Source organism: Xiphias gladius, chromosome 16 (genome assembly GCF_016859285.1).
Source record: "Xiphias gladius isolate SHS-SW01 ecotype Sanya breed wild chromosome 16, ASM1685928v1, whole genome shotgun sequence".
NCBI classification, from domain to species: domain Eukaryota; kingdom Metazoa; phylum Chordata; class Actinopteri; order Istiophoriformes; family Xiphiidae; genus Xiphias; species Xiphias gladius.
This window is the reverse complement of record NC_053415.1, coordinates 20,620,159-20,642,055: the sequence shown is the minus strand read 5'-3', so window position 1 is coordinate 20,642,055 and position 21,897 is coordinate 20,620,159. Positions and strand designations below refer to the sequence as shown.

The window sequence follows — 21,897 nt, the reverse complement described above, 5'->3', positions numbered from 1 at the left end:
CCCGCTCCCTCTAAGAGGATTTGTACATCCCAAAAACAAAGGTGAGTGCTTGGGTGGGGAGGCATGTGGGTAAAACCGGCACGTTTTCCACACCAAAAGCATCTGCTTGCTCTTTTAGGATGCCCTTGTCCTGCTCGACAGCTCTGTTAGCTGGAATGCTGGAACTAATGATGATCAGGGTGAGAAGAGAGGTGAATTACAGACAATAGGCCGCCTAAATCACAGGCAGACTACATAAGGCAAGCCCCAGTCTGATCTTACCAAGTATCACAGTGAGCCCGGTATGATCGATCTGATAAAAAAAAAAATACTCTATTGCTAAAGCATAGTCGCTCATAGTTGTACAAACATGTTTATCAGCATACAACGGATGCTGAATCAGCAGCTGAACCACAGGCAGGATATTACTAACATTAAGGTCGGTAATCAACAAACTTTCTCATGGCATCGTACCAGATAGCTGGCAGGCTCAAATAGCTGATATGAAATAGTTCTGCAGATTTGACAATGTTCCAGTGTTGATCTCTTGTGTGCAATGGCATGACGTACTCGGTAGATGTAGTTACTGCAGCAGGTGGAAGGGGTGCACAAACTGTTCGTATACAGTAGTTCCAATGGGTGACTTATCTGTTAACATTCTTTACTTGTGGTGGAAGAATTAGCCCCGCCTCAACCAGATACAATTGCTCTGTACATATTTATGAATCTGTAATAATAATCCAGTAATCCATGTATAACTTAAAATAAGGTGCTATTGAACGGTGCTATTCCTAATAATGAGTACTTATACATTCGATGATACTTATGCAGGATTTAAACTTATAACTGAGAAGTTTTTAATCATGCAATTACTTTATTGAAAAATCTTCATTTTTTTTTTACACCACTGATCAAGCAACCGAAACTGAAGAAAGACCTTGTATTATAACAAAAAGCACAAAAACCATGAGGGTTTGTGTGCATGATTCACTTGCTAAATTTTAATGGCAATAAAAGCATCTAAAAAGTTCATAGTGTGAACTACGCGTGCGTTCCCAAATCCGTGCTTGCTCAGCATGTCTGCGTACTTGCTCTCTGTTCTCTCCCTTCCCTCAGTCTGGGCAAGCATGTTCAGAGACTGCAGAGCAGAGTAGGGTGTCTGTCCATCCAACATGGTCTCAGCTATGAGCACTGCACATCCTAAAGCCCAATACAAGAGACTGTTCAAGACCTTAGTTCAAGATCTTGGGAAAATTATAGAATGGGGAGTAAGACATACACAATAATATACTTTGTTTTGTGGTGAAAACCTTAAACATAAAAATATCTTCTTTTTTTTTTAAATCTATCTTTACATAACAAAAAGAAAAGTACATGTTAATACATAGATAACTTTTAATGGTTCTCAGATGCTGCTTTACAGACTCGCTTCTTCATGAAAACATTCTTGACCTCAGTCCTTGATTTTCGCAACGGTTATCTACAACATACAGTATATTACAAGACCTTCTGTATAGTGTTGTTCAGAGTGATGACAGTCACACTTTAATGCAGAGCATAGCATCTAGGAAGTTGTCTGTGTGTCTGACACATGATGTAATGAAACCGTGGCTCTTCAAAAGCAGACTGTATTCCGTTGCAGTCCTCTGTCTCCCCTTGCTCATGCTGAGGGCCTGCAGCAGCCCACGACTCGGGCCCCTTCTGTCCTCATCCAGGAAGATCTCACTTAACAGGAGTCCACAGCCTGACAGCATGGTGCAAGTGCATGATATGTATTCAGATGTAGAACTTTAGAGAACAACAGTGGTGGTTTTGTATCCCCTTATCTCCTTGCATTTCAATTCTTTAGGCAAAGTATAATTCTCAAGAAGAATGAGGAAAAAAAAAGAAAACTACCATCAAGGTTTGGCATTTTGGCTTTCCTTTGAAATTTCCAGCTTCTTTGAAAGTGTTGTTTTAGGTTTCACTTTCAGCTTTTATATGAGTTAAACACTGACTGTATTAGTCCTACAGCAGTGGTTCTCAACCAAGTCGCACTAGAGCTCGACTGAAACCAAACTAAACAGCACCTGATTTTACATATAATTTTACCAGAATATGGGAACTAATCGGTAAAATAAGTTTCTACAGTCTCACTGTAGATATGAGAAACTCTTAAGAGAAAGGAAATTCTTAAGTTTCACTACCATATGACTGAAAACATCATACTCTGTTAGCATTAACTGATCAGTCAAAACATGTAGATGAAAAGACTTAACCTTTAAGACTTTTACCTGGTGTGCATGCATCCGAAACTTTACTCAGCAGAATATGCACCTTCTCATCAGGCCAGTCATGAAGAATTCTCGCCAGGATGTACAAGTCTGCTTTGGGCAACTCGTCTTTAAAGAAGTCTCCTGTTCATAAAGCAAGGAAAAAGCCACAAGTTATGGTCAGAGAGTGAGGAAGTGTCCATTTATATTTCTCACTTTGGTATCTTAGATCAACAAGATAAATTAATTACAATGCAACACTGTTTAACCATTAAACATTAATGGTCAAGATAGTATTTTTAGTACAAATAAGCAAATAGACCTGCTAGAAATGATACCCTGTTGTCCATTTGCAGCGGATGGAAATGTTCACTCATCTCAACAACTGCAGGTAAGTCAAACACTGTCACAGACAACCCAGGATGGGCCTTAGTAAACTCATAGGCCATGGCACCAGTGCATCCTTGAGAGAAAAAAAAAAAGGATGACAATAATTGGTTTATGATTCGAGAACCCAATTTTTACCTTTTGTACTGTCTCCTTACCTCCAAGGTCACAGGCTGTTTTGAAACTGGAGAGGTCAAAGGCTGTGGCAACAGCTTTTCCTGTAACTTTGGCAATGCTGTTCATGGCATTCATGAATCTCAGTTTCATTTCTTGACTGTTGTAGTACGTATCCTTTAAACAAAAAAAACAGCATCTGTAAAACATTTTTTACATGATCTCATTTGCATTATATACAGTAAATCTGAGGCTGAACCTGAAGATAATCACCTGAAACACATCCTCAGATTTCTTGCCAAAGGCCTTCTCATGCTGGTTGGTACCCTCCCGCACAGCGCTCTCAAGGTGGGAGAAAAGAGGCCACACTGTGCCATTACAATGCTGGATGTATCCGTGCAGCGAAAAAGGTGCATCTGTCCGCAAAAAACGCACCGCCAGATCTGCGTTCTCGTACACAGGCTTTTGGCACGCTGGGAGTAAAGAAACCACAGAACATCTGAGGGGCTGATTTAAGTTGGGTATTACATGTTTCAATCACTTTAAAAGGTAAGAAAAAGAAATTATCATGTAATTATCAACGGGGCTGAGTGCTGACTAACTTCTCTCTTTGCTCTTCAACAGTCCCAGAGACACACAAGCATCCAGCAGGCATTCAGTCCCCTTCACAGAGGCTTTGATCTCCTGGGCCACCTGTGCTGCATCCAGCCCTGGCCTGTCGTGTAGCAGGTCGAACACACACAACTCGGACGCAGTAAACAATGCCTGGAATATTTTTTGGGAAGGCAGAGTGGAGACGGAAGGAAAATGCAGTTTTATTTATGTGAATGTGACATGAAGTCAGACAATTTAAAAAAAAAAAAAGAAAAAATACAGTGCTGTCTAGTGCTTGCAGATCGTGGTTGATAGAGAAGCACGTGTAAAATGATTTTGATTTCATTTAGTTTCATTTCTATTCAGTAAATTCCACTACAGTTCGAAAATAGTACATTACATATCGAAAAAGGCAATTTTTAAGATTCTTAATTGTCCGACATTTTAGAGAATATAATTATTCTATATACTTATGCCTAGAGAGAGATGAGAAGATCAAAATCAGGTTGCCAGGGAACCAGCAGAGACTACAGGAAGTCATTGCACCACAACAAGAAATAGCAGAGCACTTAACCCCATTGTAAAACCACTGTTTTCACATTGTTGTCTTTATGCTATGTTAACCACCTCCTGGGTGTAGCTTCATATTTAATGGACAGATATGAGCGTGGTATCGATCTTCAGATTTAACTCTTGGCAAGAAAGAGAATAAGTCTGAGCATACACAGTTTATACCCAACTACCTTTGAGGCTTTGAATCCATCCAACAGTTCAATGATTTGCTGAAAGTCTTCTTTTTTAGGTTCGCTGTCCTCATGCTCCTTCACCTGCCCTCTGCTGGTTATCAGCGGTAATGTTGTATGGTCAGAGTCTTGGAGTTCAGCCTCCCTGTCTTCTCTACGTTTAGACAAGCTGTTGAGCAACATCCAAGAACTCTGACCCACTTCACTTTCACTGTCTTTCCTTTTCACCTATAAGAACAGATCGTTTCTTGTAAATAATGAGAAAAAAAAAAGGTAATACATTGTACTCATAGGTTGAGAAATACTAACCTTATGCAAAGGACTGCATGACGGGCTGCCGTGGGTGTGGTGTGTATCACCGGCAGATGGGCTGTTTGGTCTGGGGCTGGGTGAGGGGTTGTGTTTAGCTGAAGAGCTGGGACTGTGGCTGGACTGAGCTGGCAGATGGGGTGGGGGCTGAGCAAGTACTGAGGGGGTGTTAGTGCCGCTGTGGCTCAGACGGACAGATGCACTTTCCGGGTCCAAAGAGGAAGTACAGTGGTTGTAAATAAGGTCCAGCTGTTTGCAGAAGTGGTTAAGGGGGAAACCTACAACATTGAGGAAGTCTCCATGGACAGACTCCACCAGCATGCCACCAAGAGCCTGGATACCATAACCGCCAGCCTTGTCCCTAACACACACAGACACACACATTTCACTTACACAGCAGCATATACACTCAGAATGACACAGAAACACTTGCACACATACACAAAGAAGTTGTACATCTAATAATAGATTTTGTCAAATGAAGAACAGATCAAACAATACACTCACTGACCTGAGTCAGTATTTTATTTCTTGTTGACACAGTCCCTGTCAAATAGGACAAGGCAAACACACCAGGAAAAAAAACTCGGGCACCAAAGTCCAAAATGCAACAGGTTCACAAAGCCCACATTCAGTTAAATAACCTCCATTGATTGAATGCTTGGCGAGGTTACTACACCAAGAGAAATCAATGGCTATTACATATGTGAAAGTTCAAATGTTCATACTCACATGGGTTCACCACTATTGATGTACTCCCACAGCATATCTTCTGAGAGATCAGCAAACTTCACCTTTGTTTCTTCGTAGAAGTCAATGAGCTGGTAATCCACTTCTTCATCTGCAGGTCAGGGAAGTTTAGAAATGAAATGTTCCCACTGATGGAACCACTACATTTGGCCAGTAAATAGTATGAAATCATCCTTTAGGCTTAACTGTTCTAACTGATTTGCTCCATTAAATGTCTGCAGAAAATGAACTCTACTGTAAGTCTAACCATTGGGTTGGGACTCACTTTCTTTCTCATGACAGAGGACAATTGCTACACCAGTAAAGACACTGTGCTCTTTTCCGCTCAAGCTGGAAGAGAAAAATAAAGATAGAAGAGAGAAATTTTTCAGGACAGTTTTCAGGTTTTAATGTTAACTCAGACAGAAACCGTGCAAATGACCGACCTTGACAGCATCCTGTAAGCATCATGTTTGTCCACTGGCTTCTCCAGAATCATGCCATCCACAGTCTTTGGAAATGAAAAACATGGCCATAGGGAATTAAACAACAACAATCAAACAAACACACACACCGATAATAAACTTACAGTATACCGCAGACAGTAAACAGATAAAATGCTGTGATACTTTCTTGCTCTTACCACAATAGTGTCTGCTCCAATTACTATGTTTGGAGTTTTCAAGTGTTTCTAGGGCAAATTAAGACACAATATGTTATGAATATGTGGTTGTGCAGTAAAAATATACTGCATACTGTCATACAAAAAGGAGCCTCACTCACAAACGGCATCCTCCTGGCCACCTCCAGGGCCTTCTGTTTGGCTGTCTCAACTGCATACTCGTGAGGTGCTTTGAAAAGTCCCTTGTCAAGAGTTTCTTTAAACCAGGATGGTACCACCTCAAAGCGTAAGCCCTGATATGTAGGAGAGCATAACGCAACAATAAAATACTCAATATCATTAATTACATCAAGACTGACATCACTGCTCCCTTTAAAGTGAAGGTATAGACTCCCCATGGGCAGGTGTATTGCACTCCATCAATTCATTTGAATCTTTTGAGGTTACCAACACTATAATACAGTTCTTGTCTTATATTCTTATTCCTTCTTTTTCTTTATTCCTATTTCACAGATTTACCTGTTTTAATTTTTTTTTTTTTTGCTTATTGCTTTCACCTATCTTGTTTACTTACTGGAGATGAGTCTGTTTTGATGTGTCCATGTTTGCTATGCTGCGAACCAAATATCACATGTGGGGCAAAAAAGCCTGAATTGAGTTGAACTGATTTGAAGCCTGACATACCTATTGGGTCATGAAAGATTTACTGTACATACATCCTTTTTGATTTTTTACAGACAGACTAATATTGTTTCAAGCAGAATAGAAGAAATCCACAGTGATTATGTAGCAGTTGTGATATACATACAGTTCCTATGAGTTTAACCAGAAAGAAAAATACCGCATTGCGGAGAATCTCCAGTCTCCTTGGAGAGGCACTTGCCAGCACGACCAGTTTACCAGAGAGCTTGGAAATGACAGGGTTCAGCACCATGGTGGCCCTCTCGTCTAACTGCCCTTAAAGTTATGAACAGAGTTAAACATTACATATTTGTGCCTCGTTTAGGTCAGAGACTCAATAAAAAGTTATCAGATGACTGCTGTGACTGAGGGCAGACCCATGTTGTGCTGAAAGTATTAGCTGACTTATCAATCAAATCAACAACAAATCTGATAAGAGATTAATCATTTAAGTCATTTACACAAGGGCAAAAGCTAAATTTTAAATGTTTATACCTCTTATATACCTCCGGCCAGGATTTGCTGCTTTTCCATTATTTGATTCACTATTAATGCAATACCTTTTGGGTTTTGTACAGCTGGTCCGACAAAGCAAATCATTTAAAGGAGTCCTTTTGGGGACATGGGAAATTGCAATGGACATTTTTTAACTATTGTCTGACATAAGTAATCATTAGTTGCAGTCCTAGGCCCATATTTCCCCATACAAACATGTAATACAATACTGCGATCCAAGAGAAAACTGGGCTGTTGTCAGAACTGTTAAAAACTGTAATTACATAATGTTTGGTAAATAAAGGTAGCCATGAAAATAAAGTTACAGGTTTTTAAATAACTAACTGTCTAATGCCAATGTGTGTGCTGTGCCTATATAATCAATTTGTGGTTAATCACGTAACGTTAAATAATAAATGTGCTTTAAGCATACCAATAAGGAATTCGGCATACATAGCTTACTCTGCTGCTCTACTCATGTTAACTTGGTGCTAGCTAGCTATATCTGTTCATATCACCTAACTTGGGCTGTTTTGTCTGTTTTACGTTCTGTAGTTATGACAAAAAGCTCCTTTTAACTGCGACGAAACGTTACTGCAGCGTTTGATTAGCGACTTTACTCCCACTACAAAATAAAGACTCGGCTTAATAAGAGCAGTCATTTAAAAAACAAAACCAAAAAACAAAAAACGTTTCATGGTCTCAGCGTTATATTTAAGTAGATAAGCCGCAGATCACTTACCTTCGCGAGTTAGGAAACTGACTGAACGACTTGCTACGACGACCACAGTGACGGGCGCATACGTGATGACGTTGAGTAACGCGGGCGGCATCATCCAATCACAGCAATCGCTCACTTTTTAGAGTAGAAGAGTAGAAGGGCAGCATGCAAATGCCTACTACTAACAACAACAACAACTATAATAATAATACTAAATAATACAAACAACAACAACAATAATAATAATAACAATAATAATTTTATTTTGTAGAGGATGAAAAAAAAGTAAATAAAAATAAGAACAGGGACGTCAAAAGAGTTAGAAAGGTGAAAAGGAAGCTATAGTCATTCGTATATAAACAGAGGTACAGAGGTAAAAATGTTGAAAAGTCATCTATGTTCAGCCAGTGAAAGGCTAATGAAATACAAACACTTTATTCACATTTTATTTATATGTGTGCATGCTACATATTTTTTTGTCAGTATCTGTTATATTTGTTCTTTAACTATTATGAAGCTTGTGTCAGATATTAAAATAATAAAATAAAATAAAATAAACAGACAATGAATGGTTGCTCATTCTTTAAAACAAACAAACAAAAAAACAACCCACATACGGTAAAACAGAAATAAAGATTCATTTTGGCAAGGAGACTAGACTGTGGTACAGGTTAATTTGTTCTGTGGTGCAAATAAAAAACTGCAGTAAAACTATTTAGCAATTTGTCCAAAGGAAATATGTTGTAACAGCTTTTAACAGTCAGGACTACCTCTGAGTACCTTTTCTCTCACTTCCTTTCTCACAACTATCTCACTCTTTTTTCCCTTTTCTCACATTCCCTGTCTCTATGCTATGGTGTGCCGTTGCATCAAAGACATCTCGTTGTGTTCTCTCACTTGACCTGTAAGCATGCACTGTGTCGAGTAAACAGTCTCTTTATGCTCCATCTTCATTGAGTCCGCACTACTCAGGCTCTGCAGATTCATTATCTGTCTCAGCTTTTGTCTGAAATCCTTGGAAGCAAAGTAGTAAATGAACGGATCGAGGCAGCTATTCAGGCAGCTGAAACAGAGGGACAGTTTGTAGGCCGTGTACACAGACTCCTTATAGAAGAGTCTCAGCACAGTGTGAGTCAACAGCAGGATGTTGTTGGGTGCAAAGCAAAAGATGAAGACCAGGAGAACAATGAAAGCCAGACGTATCGCTCTCTTCTTCTGGGCTGTCTTGGAATCTCTAGCCAGTTTGTGTATGACACTTAGATAGCAGAATGTTGTGACACAGAAAGGGAGGAGGAAGAGGAGGAACAGCATGCTGAAGAGGAAGGCTGCCCAGGCCCCCGTGGACGGGAGCATGTTTCTCTTCAGCACATCGAAGCATGTGGTGATCCCGAGGTCAGGAATTTCAAAGGTCAAGTCTGTAGTCATCAGCGGGTACAGAGTGCTCAGGACCAAACCCCACATGAGGAGGCAACTGATGACAGCGACGGACTTCCTCCTCTTGATCTGTCTGAACAGCATGGGCCGGACGATGCCCAGGTAGCGGTCAATACTGATGGCCATCATGGTCAGGACGGAACAGTACATATTGCTGTAGAAGACGAGCGTCAAGAAACTGTAGGTGGAACCATGCAAGGAGAGAGTTTTATTTAGACACTGGTTATGAAAAAAAACATTATTTGAAGATTGGTTTGACACTTTGGGAAATGTGCTTATTTTCTATCTTGCTAAAAGTTAGATGACAAGATTGATACCACACTGATTTCTGGTCATTTAGTACGAATCTACAGCTAACACATGGCTAACACATGGCTAGCTTTGCTCAGGATAAAGACTGGAAAACTGGCCTGGCTCTGTCCGTAGGTAACAAAATCTGCCCAGCAGCTCCTCTCGAGCTCGATAATTAACAGGTTGTGTCTTGTTTGTTTAATCGGTAGAAAAACCAAAATGTAAAAATGATCCACTGTGAATTTACAGGGGGTTATTTGCAAGACGTTTGCCAGGCAATCCAGAGAAGAGAGCAAATACAGATATTTCCAAAAAAGCCCAAATATTTCAGCTGGCGTGCTGTGAACATACACTGGATTTCTGTAGAAGGACACCGTCTATCAATATTTCAACATCGTCCTGCAGCCCTAAAGAATACCTGCACATAATGGGTCCCAGATTCCAGTTGTATCCTTGGAGCTGGTAGGCAATCTGAAAGGGCAGGGCAGCGCCGAGGGCCAAGTCGGTGAGGGTGAGATTAATCATGAAGATGATGGAGGGCGTCTTGGGCGAGGTAAAGAAGAGGAGGAGCCAAATAGAAATACCATTTCCCACTATGTTAATGGCAGTGACGATCATGTAGCTGACAGAAATGAGGATGCTGGTGTTTACATTCATAAACAGATAAAGGGTGGCGTTGTCTAGCTTGGTGCCGTTGTGAATGCCCGTCATGACTGGATTGGAAGGGCCGCTGATTACCTGCCAGGGTTTAAGAAAAGCTGGTGAGGCTTGTGGAAGAGTGTCTGATGGCAAGGTGTGAAACAGATACTGGCGCATTCATTTCAGAACTCCATTACTTTATGTTGTTGTTTGCGTGAGAGCAGCACATGTGTTGGGTGGAGTTCTCACACAGGAAAAGGGCATGCATGATTTTGTGGTTCCAACTGTCGCAGTGGGTAGCTCGCGTTCAATTTAAACATGCAAAAATGTATGAGGGGTAGACACTCAACAGCTGACGATTATACTATCATTATATTATCAATTATATTATAAACAGTTTAAACTAAAAGGGAGGACAAAACAGACTCTCATTTGAGCACCATTAACACTTCAACACAGACAGGGAATAAAAAAACTTTTACCCACACGTGTTGTTGGTGTGTGTGGGTCGTGTGGGGGGGTTTACCACAGATCAGACAGAGGTTAACATCACTGAGCTATCGTAGTATTCACTGGATGTTACACAATGTAAAATACAGCATTGTGCCTACGTTGATCAGGACAACAACAATGACACTTACGTGCCTTACTACAATACTGTTTTATCAAATGTAACAGAAAAAAACTTATATATTACAATGATGAAAATGAGCAAACTGAAATTTTTTGCTACAATGTGGATATTTATTTGCTTTTTTCCCCTAAATTTTAACATTAAAAAATATATAAAATTTACAATTTTCATTTAGTTTCCAAACTTTCTCTCCAGACGATTATATGTTGTACCACTATAATGGGACCAAGTGTTTCTTTAGCCTATATATATATGTCTACTATATATATGTATATATGTATATATATATATACTATATATACTATATATATATATAGTATATATATACATACATATATACATATATATACTATATACATATATACATATATACTATATATATACTATATATATACTATATACATATATATATATATATATATATATATATATATATACTATATATATGTATACACATATATATATATATATACATTGTCAAAAAATTATGGCAATATTTTACTTTCTCTCTTGAATTATGATTTTAAGTCACTGAGGACATTAAAAATGTAGAATGCTGACCAAAGTGTTTTTACTGATAAGTTAGGAGTACACATAAATACAAGACAATAATGCTAAAAAATTAATTATCAAGCAACTGACATGTGGTGCAGTTTAGGCCTGATTCAAAACAACAGTAACACTGTAAATACATTAGGTTAGCAGCTCTCCAGATAAAACTCAGTAATAGTCAGTTGAGAACTCACCTTTACGAACACGGAGGAAAACAAGACAGGAGGAAGGTAGACATGTGAGTGCTAGATGCAGATTGAGGTGTGAATAATGTGACTGCTAAGCAAATGGTTTTGAAGTCGTTAGAGAGCAGGAAAGAGAGAGAGAGGAAATGGACCATGTGACAGTCTTCATCCTACCAAACAGCATTAGAATCAGTCTTGGAATACCTCTAAAGACATGAACCACAAAAAAAACTTTCCACTCCCATCACCATGATTACCAGCATTGTTGTGTATTTCCTCAAAATGTTGCTCATGCGACATGAACGTGAAGTTTTTAGGAGAAGTGACAAAATTTCAACTCACTGTTCACGAGATTCATGGGACCCGTTCTTGCTGGTTTCCTGTTGGTTATGACAGTTATGCCTAATCTGTGTGACACTGAGGCAGACACTGAGATTATTCTGAGTAATGCAATAGGAAACACGGGGCAAAAAGCGCACCGTTAACCTTTCACAGCAGCTAAAAAACATCAACACCAGCATACCACCTAGCTACAGGTATCTCTGTGATCTCAACTTTTTTGTTGTTGTTTCCTTTTTAGCCTTGGATGATCTGCTTCCAGTATAACTAGTGAAATGGCTAGGCATATCTACACACACTGATGCTTGTGTATACATAATAGGCTTAAGAAAACTGACTAATATCTGCCATTTGTAAATGTGTGCAATGGGCAGTGTTGCAGACAAATGCTGCCTCACCCAAACTGTCAGAGCACTACTACAATTACTCAAACACTGTTTAGGCTCTCAGAAGGGGAGAGGAGCTTTATTTTCTCACAACGTAAGGAAAAAAAAGATACAGGAGGCATGATAGACAAATGTTAGGGCATATTCAAAAATAATATAAGGTTTGTTAAACAGACTATATCACTTTATCAATATTTGTGGCTTTTCCTTTGCATTTAATTGACAGAATTAATAGAAAACCTTGCAAAGAGCATAGAAAATGCATTATTTTCACTTATTTGTATCATTATTTGCAATCTCACATGTTATTTCTAGGAAATACTTTATAGAAATGTAGAGAATGTGTTCTTCCTGGCTCATGGGTGATGATGTACAAAGCTTTGCTCACAAAAAAAATCTTGTCTCTGTTGTACGACACCTAAGAATAAGCTGGATCAAATGTAATAAGACACATAAGACTAGGAAAAAGTGGTAAAACGTGTTGACATTGTTCTCTTTATCAATAATAACTCTTCCTCTCAGCTGCTAGCCTTAATACACAAAAATACACACAGAATTTCCACTGTTAAATTTTCTACATCCATTCTCTGTGAGTTCTACTTACATTATATTTTGTTTTAATAAAAACTATAGGATCATTATAAACACCCAGTTTCAGCAGACTCTACACAGGTTTATCAACAGGTTCCATGGCAGGGGATGAGATCAAGGTTTCACCAGCAGACTGTTGATGGACACCACATGTGAGCTGCCTCCTACAGGGACACACTTCAAAAACGTGGTGAGGCTGAGACATGGTACTGGACTGCCTCATGTGACGAAGCTCTGATGATACTGAGAACTATCTAGCAGGAAGCAATTTAAAAAAATATCAATATGTGCATCTGCACCAAGACAGTGCAGGAAATATATCAAGTAACTGTTGTTCAATCACAAAGGTAACTACTATTGTTTGCAACTGTTCTCAGTATTTTTCAAACTGTTTATTCCAAAGATTCAGCCTAATGGTATACTTGGTTGTTCTTTGGATATCAATCGGTGAGACACTTAAAATACTTAGCATGTGCTAAAAATGTTCATGCTCCAGCAAAACAAAACCCTTTACCAACATTAAAATATCCGAGTTTTATTACACCTAACACAAATGACAAGTACTAAGAGATTGTTTGCTTTTGAAGTGCTTTCTCCCTCAGTGGGGTGTATTAGTCTTATAAGTTCAATAATGACCAGTCAATTCTGTCACCATCAACTCAGGCTGAAAAGCTGAAGAATTTATTTGTATTTCTTTGAAAACCCAGACTGCTCACTGCTCACTGCTCATCTTTGCTTTTCTCAAACCCCTTCTCCGGCCCTTTCGCCATAGTGACCACCTCATAACAACGCTCTGTCCCGGCTTCAGGCGAGGGGCCCACGGGGATGCAGTCATAGGCTTTGCCTGCTGAGCTCATGCGCTTGCGGTTGCGTGCGCCCGGCTGATAGAGCTGCATGGCTGGACGGTCCTGCCGGGAGACAAGAGAGCAGGGACATGGGAGACACAAGTAGCACACCATTTGAATACGGATATTCACATATCCACACTCATTCGTTTTATTAATTCATGGCTCAAGGCTTTTTAGCCTTGGATGATCTGCTTCCAGTATAACTGGTGAAATGGCTAGGCATATCTACACAAACTGATGCTTGTGTATTCATAATAGGCTAAGGAAAACTGACTAATATCTGCCATTTGTAAATGTGTGCAATGGGCAGTGTTGCAGACAAGTGCTGCCCCACCCAAACTGTCAGAGCACTACTACAATTACTCAAACACTGTTTAGGCTCTCAGAAGGGGAGAGGAGCTTTATTTTCTCACAACGTAAGGAAAAAAAAGATACAGGAGGCATGATAGACAAATGTTAGGGCATATTCAAAAATAATATAAGGTTTGTTAAACAGACTATATCACTTTATCAATATTTGTGGCTTTTCCTTTGCATTTAATTGACAGAATTAATAGAAAACCTTGCAAAGAGCATAGAAAATGCATTATTTTCACTTATTTGTATCATTATTTGCAATCTCACATGTTATTTCTAGGAAATACTTTATAGAAATGTAGAGAATGTGTTCTTCCTGGCTCATGGGTGATGATGTACAAAGCTTTGCTCACAAAAAAAATCTTGTCTCTGTTGTACGACACCTAAGAATAAGCTGGATCAAATGTAATAAGACACATAAGACTAGGAAAAAGTGGTAAAACGTGTTGACATTGTTCTCTTTATCAATAGTAACTCTTCCTCTCAGCTGCTAGCCTTAATACACAAAAATACACACAGAATTTCCACTGTTAAATTTTCTACATCCATTTTCTGTGAGTTCTACTTACATTATATTTTGTTTTAATAAAAACTATAGGATCATTATAAACACCCAGTTTCAGCAGACTCTACACAGGTTTATCAACAGGTTCCATGGCAGGGGATGAGATCAAGGTTTCACCAGCAGACTGTTGATGGACACCACATGTGAGCTGCCTCCTACAGGGACACACTTCAAAAACGTGGTGAGGATGAGACATGGTACTGGACTGCCTCATGTGATGAAGCTCTGATGATACTGAGAACTATCTAGCAGGAAGCAATTTAAAAAAATATCAATATGTGCATCTGCACCAAGACAGTGCAGGAAATATATCAAGTAACTGTTGTTCAATCACAAAGGTAACTACTATTGTTTGCAACTGTTCTCAGTATTTTTCAAACTGTTTATTCCAAAGATTCAGCCTAATGGTATACTTGGTTGTTCTTTGGATATCAATCGGTGAGACACTTAAAATACTTAGCATGTGCTAAAAATGTTCATGCTCCAGCAAACAAAACCCTTTACCAACATTAAAATATCCGAGTTTTATTACACCTAACACAAATGACAAGTACTAAGAGATTGTTTGCTTTTGAAGTGCTTTCTCCCTCAGTGGGGTGTATTAGTCTTATAAGTTCAATAATGACCAGTCAATTCTGTCACCATCAACTCAGGCTGAAAAGCTGAAGAATTTATTTGTATTTCTTTGAAAACCCAGACTGCTCACTGCTCATCTTTGCTTTTCTCAAACCCCTTCTCCGGCCCTTTCGCCATAGTGACCACCTCATAACAACGCTCTGTCCCGGCTTCAGGCGAGGGGCCCACGGGGATGCAGTCATAGGCTTTGCCTGCTGAACTCATGCGCTTGCGGTTGCGTGCGCCCGGCTGATAGAGCTGCATGGCTGGACGGTCCTGCCGGGAGACAAGAGAGCAGGGACATGGGAGACACAAGTAGCACACCATTTGAATACGGATATTCACATATCCGTACTCATTCGTTTTGTCAATTCCTGGCTCAAGGCCATGGGTGTCCTGACAGAGGCTGTTTCTTTGACATAGCTGATGATTATCATCTGCAAACAGCCACAGAGCAATAAACTTCTGAATCACAGCTACAAGTCTGCATCATGAGAGACAAAGCAATTGGTTGTCACCGCCCGACCCCCGACCCCCAACCCCCATCTCATGCTCACCTTCTCGCTCACCTTGTTTCGGAGGCGTTCCTTCCTATTACCCGGGTCCTCCCTGTCCTCCTTTCCTAGTTTGTCTCCAGTGTCAGGGCAGTAAGAAAAGCCGTGGTGGTGCCCCTCTTTCTTGGCCCGGTCCTGGCAGTAGCCCTTCCCCCATTTGGTCTCATCTTTGCGGCGCATGAACTTGTCGAACTCGTAGTGGTGTCGCTGCCGTTTTCTCTCCTCATCCTTCCCACGGTGATCTTTATCTCTCTGTCGGCGTCCGTGCTGCTCTCTCTGCTCCTTGTCGCTCTCCGGCTGACCTCTGGTGGCCAGAGTGGAGATTGCATAGACATCAGATGTAGAATTATATAACAAGACATAGTTGCTATTATGAGGATTATTGGTACCGTTTAACAGTAAGTTGTAGGGTTTTTTTTCTACCATAATTAATGGACATATTCACATTTAAATCTATTTTACCTATAGATGACAAGTAATATGTATATAATTATGTACGATTCCCAAATAAAATTACTAGTGACTTGTTTATACACCCTAACTATGCATGAAACCGCTGTCCCCTGTGGCAGAAACTTGGCCAGCTACAGTGAAGGATTTCACAATCCTTACTTTTCTTTGGGTTCCTTTGACTTCATTTGTCCTCCAGCTTTCTCCCATTTTCCCCTTTCGGTCTCCCCGATGTCACCTTTGTCTTTCAATCGGTCTGAATCCACATCGTCGTCTCTGTCGCACTTCTTCAGGAGCTGCATATGCAGATAATACAGAAAAGCTCCATGACTATATGCTACCTCACCGTCCAAACAACAAGTATAAACTATGAGTTTTGGAGATGAGTTGCCTTGATTTTGATATCTTTATCAGATAATTTCTTCTGTTTCTCGGCCTCTTTTCGTTTGCGTCTCTCCTCCTCCCGTCGCTTTCTCTTCTCCTCCTCCCTTTGCCTTTTTTTTTCAAGCTCTCTTCTCCTCCTCTCCTCTCTCTTCTCCTCTCTTATTCTCTGTAATGAAAGATGTGGCAATAACAAAAGATTTTTCATGCTTTTCAAAGCAGTTTGTGGGTAAAATCTTTTCATTTCCTTTCTTTTTTTTCTTGCTTACCTGTTTCTCAATTTTCTTATTTTTGATGTACTCCAACAGGGGTGTTGTCCTCTTTGCTGCGGACCCAAAAAGGGAGAGAGGTAAACAAACGTTGAATAACTTATGTACATCTGAACCTTGAAACTGATTATAATGATTCACGGGAAAATAATAATCTGTGCATATGATACTGTACCAATGAGCTCTCTGGTCTTGGCCTCTATCTCTCCCAGCAGAGTCTCAGGATTGGCCATAGACTTCTCCTCATCACAGGAGTAATTTTCCAAGAACCGCTTATATTCTGGGTCTAAGAGGGTTTAAGGGCCAAGATGAACATAAATCATAGCAAAACATGTCTGATCATCAGTAATGCCAAATAATGATTTTCTGTAGGTCTTGAAGGAACAAGATTTTTTACAAGCTAAATATCACGTCTATTGTACATCAGGAGAAATCCTAATGATGGCCTCAAGCTCTATATTTCAGTACCTTCTTCAATACTCCCAGCTTTGGCATCTTTCTTTTTGAGCTTCTTCTTGGAAATTTTCTGGAAGGGAGCAAACTCTACCACTGCAGGATACTCCTGGCCTGAGTAAATATTGAAATAAAAGGCAGCCCGTCATTTAACAGACCAGCTAGAAAATACTGACAATGGCAACGAAAAAGCTCTAAAACCACGTCCCCCTGTCCATAAAATCCATCCTCCAGCTGTGAAACAAACATGTTTTTGTTTGCATTTAATATTTAGCAGAATAGCTCACACTGCTTTGTCCACCTTCATGGCACCACACTGGCGACAAAGTAAAAACTCAGTTTAAACAAAATCACGAAATACCCTTGTTGTCAATGAAGACATAGCCGTCAAATCGGTCCCTGAACAGCAGGATATCTTCAGGGTTTTTAAAATTGATGTACGCTCTGGAGAACAGGTGAGGATAGAGACTGTGGAAGGAGCGAGGACGAGAGAGAGAAAGACAAAGAAGGAGAAGTCAGAAACATTTTTGAAAAAACGCAGAAGGCGACAGGATCTTGCATCATAAGGTTAAAAGGGTTATCATACCTTTGATCTGCTGGGAAGAACTCAAAATAGTCGTAGGATGGCAGTGGACTGAGCTGTTCTTCTAGTTGATCCTTCAACAGGTTAGGTGGAAGCCTTCGAATCACCACCTGCAATATATCATTTAAATATGGCTACTATTATTATTATTATTATTATTATGGCTATCACTAAATATGGCTAGGACCAAATAGGGTTATCTGATATGTAAAACCGGGAGATTGCTTTTACACATTGACTGAGATACACAGCCTGTGGAAAACAGTTTTATATCGTCTTCTGGCTGTTGTTTGTGTTAGTTCCTTAACTGGAAGTGCAGTGCGAACTTGCTTCGGATCCCCCTTCGTTCCCTCAAACTTTCCCCTGATCTGCCGCCGGGCAGGTCAATGCAAACTCGTACTGTGCAGGCAAACATCGTTCAAACCCTCTGAACTGCACGGAGATCCCAAAGTTTCCAAAGACACCAAATATGTCAGGCCGAACTTAGGGCAACGTGTGTAAACTGACGCACAGAAACCTCTAAAACATTTAAACTGATGGGGTGAAGGGATCCTTGGGTCTGAATATTCCACCCACCTCATCAAAGGGTTGGAACAAGCTGATACAGAATATACAGACATAATCCTGTGTGACTGTGCAGAATAAAATTATTACTTTTTTAAGCTTAGGATACTTAAGGGAAAATACAGGAGGAAAATTGTATGTCAAGGTCTAAAACAGAATATAAATATGTAACATGCAAGTGTGCGCAGACTAAATAAGCAGTTTTCAGGCATCACTTTGGGCTCTGGGACCTTCAATATTTTCCACATTTTATACACTGATCAGTGACTCCAACAGGACAATATATGGTTTTAATTTAATAGTGAAAATGCTTATTGGTCGCAGCATTACTCCGAATCACAGGACACTTGGACAGCTCTCGAAATACTGAGAGAAGGAGGGTTTGTGGGTCCGAAACAGGCGGTTGCAGGGCGTCAAATGTTAACCGAGCGTGTTTTAAAAACGCTTAAAGACTGTGGACGGGATCGGACGTCGCATTGTGATAATTCTCGCGCCGGACCCAACCAGGTCAGCGGGGGCGCGTCCGGTAACCTCGGAGGGAAAAATGGGAACGTTGAGCCGAAACGAGGTCCTGCGTCTGCTGTCGCTGTCCGCGGTGCTGAAACACTAGTCCCGTCTCCCTCCGAGCCTCCTCCATGTCTGTTTTCCACACGGCATAGGCAACGCGACGCATCGCCAGCGCTCGGCTCCCCCCCCCCTACCTTTGTGAAAACCTCTCTCTTCTCTTCTTTCTGCTTGGCGTTGCCGGGGACGTTCTCTTGCTCTCTCGGGATGTCCCTGAACTGTATCTCGACGACGCTTTTCTCCTTGCCCGCGGTCACTTGGTCCTTTTCAGACCTCATCTCTCTCTCTCTCTCTCTCTCTCTCCCTCCACCTCCCTCCTCCCGAGCCCGTGTCGAGTCACCGTGTACTCGCGAGAGCACGGCGATCTCGCGAGTGGAGAGAGAGAGAGAGAGAGAGAGAGAGCTAGAGCGACGGCTGCGATCCCGCGCGTCTCTGAGCTGAGTGTGTGGACCCGCACCTCCCGGGAGGTTCACAGTGACCGTCAGACGAATGAAAGGACGAGAAGGAAAATGGCCATGAGCTGATGCCGTCTTTTCCGGTAGCAGATGTTTCAGGCATTATAACATCTGGATGTGTTTGTCTCCTTACTGTTTACAATCGGTCTTAGTTTTTTTTTTTTTTTTTTAATTTTTAAAAATGGTTTTCCACAGCTCTTGGGTTGATTCAAAGTGCCATTTAGGTCGTTTTTGGGGTGAAATCTTTAACATGACGGTATTAGGAATGTTACTGGCGATTTTTTAAGTGCTTTTCTGTTGAATTCTGATTCAGTGGCATAATTTTTTCTCACCTGTTTTATTAATAACTCATTGTTATCGCTACCTATCTTGGCCCGGGTCCTTCAAAAAGAGATTTTTAATCTCCGGTTAAGTAAAGTTTTTTTTTCAAAACGTATGTTTGGTATTTATGTATTCTACAGCCAATGATGGAAGAAGCACTCAGATAGTTTACTAAAGGAAATTTACCTCAATGTAGAAATACTGTTACAAGTACAAGTCCTGCATTTAAAATTTTCCCTAAGTAAAAATACAAAAGTATTCGTACTAATATATATATATATATATATATATATATATATATATATATATATATAAATATAAAGCGCTCACTGCAAGTTTGTTAGAGTGATAAAGTGTGTGTGTGTGTGTGTGTGTATAACGACCCATTTGAGAATAATGTATATAATATTAATTGGATTATAATCATTGATGCATTAACGTGAATATCACTTTAATGTTGCAGCTGGCAAAGGCGGGGCTAATTTTGACTACTCTATGTACTTATCCCAGTTTGTGAATTCCCCCGGGGATCAACAGTCTTATCCTTCACTAACTCATGTGTTGAGTACGCTTTGGATTATTAATCTGAATCCGCAAAGCAACTAAAGTTATCAAATAAATGTAGTGGAGTAAAAAGAATTAAGTAGCAGAAAATGGAAATGCTCAAGCAAAGTACAAGTACCTGAAAACTGTGCAGTGCTCGAGTGAATGTACTTTCCACCGGGGGTCTGGAGCGTTCCTGTACTTCGCAAATATTAATATTTGAAACGAAATGTACAAATGCAACCATGCCAGTCAAGAAGGTCACCGGCAAATGGCCGTGCAGCTGCTTTTCAAATGTCATGACCGCAACCATTATTAGAAAAAGAACGAGACACTTTTTAAACACGCGTTTATTTCGTTAAAATGGCATCCAGTGCTGTTTGATTTTCACCGCATTAAAGCAGTGGGGTAAGAAACAGTTTCTTTTGTTTTTTGCACCAAACAATATGGAATGAAAACATACCGACTCCCAGTTGTTGTGGCGGCCAACGCGTGTCCCAGTGTCCCTTTAACCGCAGACTGGGGCCGGTCAAGCAGTGGCGCAGCCCTCGGTGTCAGCGCGCAGCTCCGGAGTCGGGCCGCGGGGCTCCCGGGGCTCCCGGGCTGCACGGAGCCACGCAGGGCGAGCTGCCTGGTCGGGGGAGGCTGCTCGCAGGGCTCCGGGACTCGGGGTCGGACCGGCTCGCCGACCGCCCGCGGACATCGCGCCGGGGAACTGGGGAGCAGACGGAAATACTCACAGAACAAGCCGCGGCACGGACCTTTCAGTCGGACCCATGGGACGATGAGGTCTGACTTTGCCGCGCTGCTTTGTGTCCTCGTTGGAAAGACATGGACACGGTTCCTGTTACACTTAACGCCTGCACTACGAGGAAGAGCGCCTCTCCCCCCTGAGCATCTACGAGACATTAGACAACCCGTGAATCTGAACCCATGTGTGTTTTGTGCGATTGTTCATTAAACCCACCGCTCAGGAAAGTTTGCGTGCCGCTGCCGGTCTCCACACCCGGCCGGGGTCTCTCTGGCGTCGACACGGGGCTCCTGAGGCTGGGAGCGAAAGTGGAGCAGGTGTCCGGGTCCCGACAGACCCTGTCCTGGGTGTAAATCACGGCCGACTTAGACGGAGTACAGCCCATCTCTCCTGGGGTTACTACAGGCGTTACACATTGGAGGGGGGGGGGGGGGGGGGGGGGGCCGGGAAGTGAAGGAAGAAATACAGACACTGGGCATGTGAACGTCAGAGAAGGGATGGAGAGGAGTCGTGCTTGTGGTCGGGAGACCTCACTCCTCCCCTGAGCAGGATCACGGCATTTAGAGAGGAAGGTCGGTTTCACACCACATGTACAGTTCGGTACGTTAAGTATTTTGGACAGCGACACCATTTTCGTAATTCTGCCTCCGTACACCACCACAATGGATTTGAAAAAACAAAGCCCTCAAGATGTGATTGAAGTTTAAATTTCCAGCTTTAATTCAAGGGGGTTCAACAAAAAAAATCACATTAACTGTTTAGCAATTAGTTATTTTTTTACACAGTCCCTCATTTTCAACGTAATTGGACAAACCAACATAATTATAAATACAAGGATATTTTTATTACTTGGATGAAAATCCTTTTCAGTCAACGGCTGTCCGAAGTCTGGAACTGATGGACATCGGCAAATGCTGAGTTTCCTCCCTTGAGATGCTTTGCCACGG

At 41.1% G+C, this 21,897-nt stretch overlaps 3 protein-coding genes across 6 annotated transcripts; all 3 read right to left on the bottom strand.

Moving 5' to 3' along the window:
* Positions 1 to 529: 529 nt before the first annotated feature.
* Positions 530 to 7,732, bottom strand: asmtl (acetylserotonin O-methyltransferase-like). 3 transcript variants are annotated; one of them, XM_040149228.1, is made up of 15 exons: positions 7,648 to 7,732; positions 6,571 to 6,686; positions 5,891 to 6,022; positions 5,751 to 5,798; positions 5,554 to 5,618; positions 5,394 to 5,458; positions 5,111 to 5,219; positions 4,379 to 4,739; positions 4,070 to 4,297; positions 3,335 to 3,497; positions 3,006 to 3,205; positions 2,777 to 2,909; positions 2,554 to 2,694; positions 2,253 to 2,375; positions 530 to 1,179 (listed from the first exon to the last, which is right to left on the bottom strand). In XM_040149228.1, exons 2-15 carry the CDS (start codon positions 6,661 to 6,663, stop codon positions 974 to 976), a joined length of 2,067 nt encoding a protein of 688 aa, XP_040005162.1. In that variant the 5' UTR covers positions 6,664 to 6,686; positions 7,648 to 7,732; the 3' UTR covers positions 530 to 973. The 3 variants fall into 3 exon arrangements, with proteins under 3 accessions (XP_040005162.1, XP_040005160.1, XP_040005163.1); XM_040149226.1 differs by lacking the exon at positions 530 to 1,179 and adding an exon at positions 1,357 to 1,723; XM_040149229.1 differs by lacking the exon at positions 530 to 1,179 and adding an exon at positions 1,357 to 1,723 and having other exon boundaries at positions 6,571 to 6,681; positions 7,648 to 7,723.
* A 172-nt stretch (positions 7,733 to 7,904) lies between these two features.
* p2ry8 (P2Y receptor family member 8) lies at positions 7,905 to 11,459 on the bottom strand. The gene is made up of 3 exons (XM_040148770.1): positions 11,371 to 11,459; positions 9,770 to 10,089; positions 7,905 to 9,238 (listed from the first exon to the last, which is right to left on the bottom strand). Exons 2-3 carry the CDS (start codon positions 10,060 to 10,062, stop codon positions 8,473 to 8,475), a joined length of 1,059 nt encoding a protein of 352 aa, XP_040004704.1. The 5' UTR covers positions 10,063 to 10,089; positions 11,371 to 11,459; the 3' UTR covers positions 7,905 to 8,472.
* Positions 11,460 to 14,959: 3,500 nt separating this feature from the next.
* Positions 14,960 to 19,169, bottom strand: upf3a (UPF3A regulator of nonsense mediated mRNA decay). 2 transcript variants are annotated; one of them, XM_040147707.1, is made up of 10 exons: positions 19,018 to 19,169; positions 17,756 to 17,862; positions 17,531 to 17,637; positions 17,185 to 17,283; positions 16,892 to 17,002; positions 16,717 to 16,772; positions 16,458 to 16,616; positions 16,229 to 16,362; positions 15,620 to 15,920; positions 14,960 to 15,338 (listed from the first exon to the last, which is right to left on the bottom strand). In XM_040147707.1, exons 1-10 carry the CDS (start codon positions 19,156 to 19,158, stop codon positions 15,150 to 15,152), a joined length of 1,404 nt encoding a protein of 467 aa, XP_040003641.1. In that variant the 5' UTR covers positions 19,159 to 19,169; the 3' UTR covers positions 14,960 to 15,149. The 2 variants fall into 2 exon arrangements, with proteins under 2 accessions (XP_040003641.1, XP_040003642.1); XM_040147708.1 differs by having other exon boundaries at positions 15,632 to 15,920.
* Positions 19,170 to 21,897: the final 2,728 nt, after the last annotated feature.

Bases quoted from the DNA above. Each gene is read 5' to 3' on its own strand.
- asmtl (XM_040149228.1), bottom strand. From the start codon at position 6,663: ATGGTGCTGAACCCTGTCATTTCCAAGCTCTCTGGTAAACTGGTCGTG. The intron at 5,799-5,890 runs GTGAGTGAGGCT...AATTTGCCCTAG, and splicing joins TGGCCAGGAGGATGCCGTTT to AAACACTTGAAAACTCCAAA. The intron at 3,498-4,069 runs GTAGTTGGGTAT...AAAATATTCCAG, and splicing joins ATGGATTCAAAGCCTCAAAG to GCATTGTTTACTGCGTCCGA.
- upf3a (XM_040147707.1), bottom strand. From the start codon at position 19,158: ATGAGGTCTGAAAAGGACCAAGTGACCGCGGGCAAGGAGAAAAGCGTC. The intron at 17,638-17,755 runs GTATGATAACCC...CTCCTTCCACAG, and splicing joins TTCTTCCCAGCAGATCAAAG to TCTCTATCCTCACCTGTTCT. The intron at 17,003-17,184 runs GTACTGAAATAT...AAACCCTCTTAG, and splicing joins AGCTGGGAGTATTGAAGAAG to ACCCAGAATATAAGCGGTTC.
- p2ry8 (XM_040148770.1), bottom strand. From the start codon at position 10,062: ATGACGGGCATTCACAACGGCACCAAGCTAGACAACGCCACCCTTTAT. The intron at 9,239-9,769 runs GTATTCTTTAGG...TTCCACCTACAG, and splicing joins CTGGGACCCATTATGTGCAG to TTTCTTGACGCTCGTCTTCT.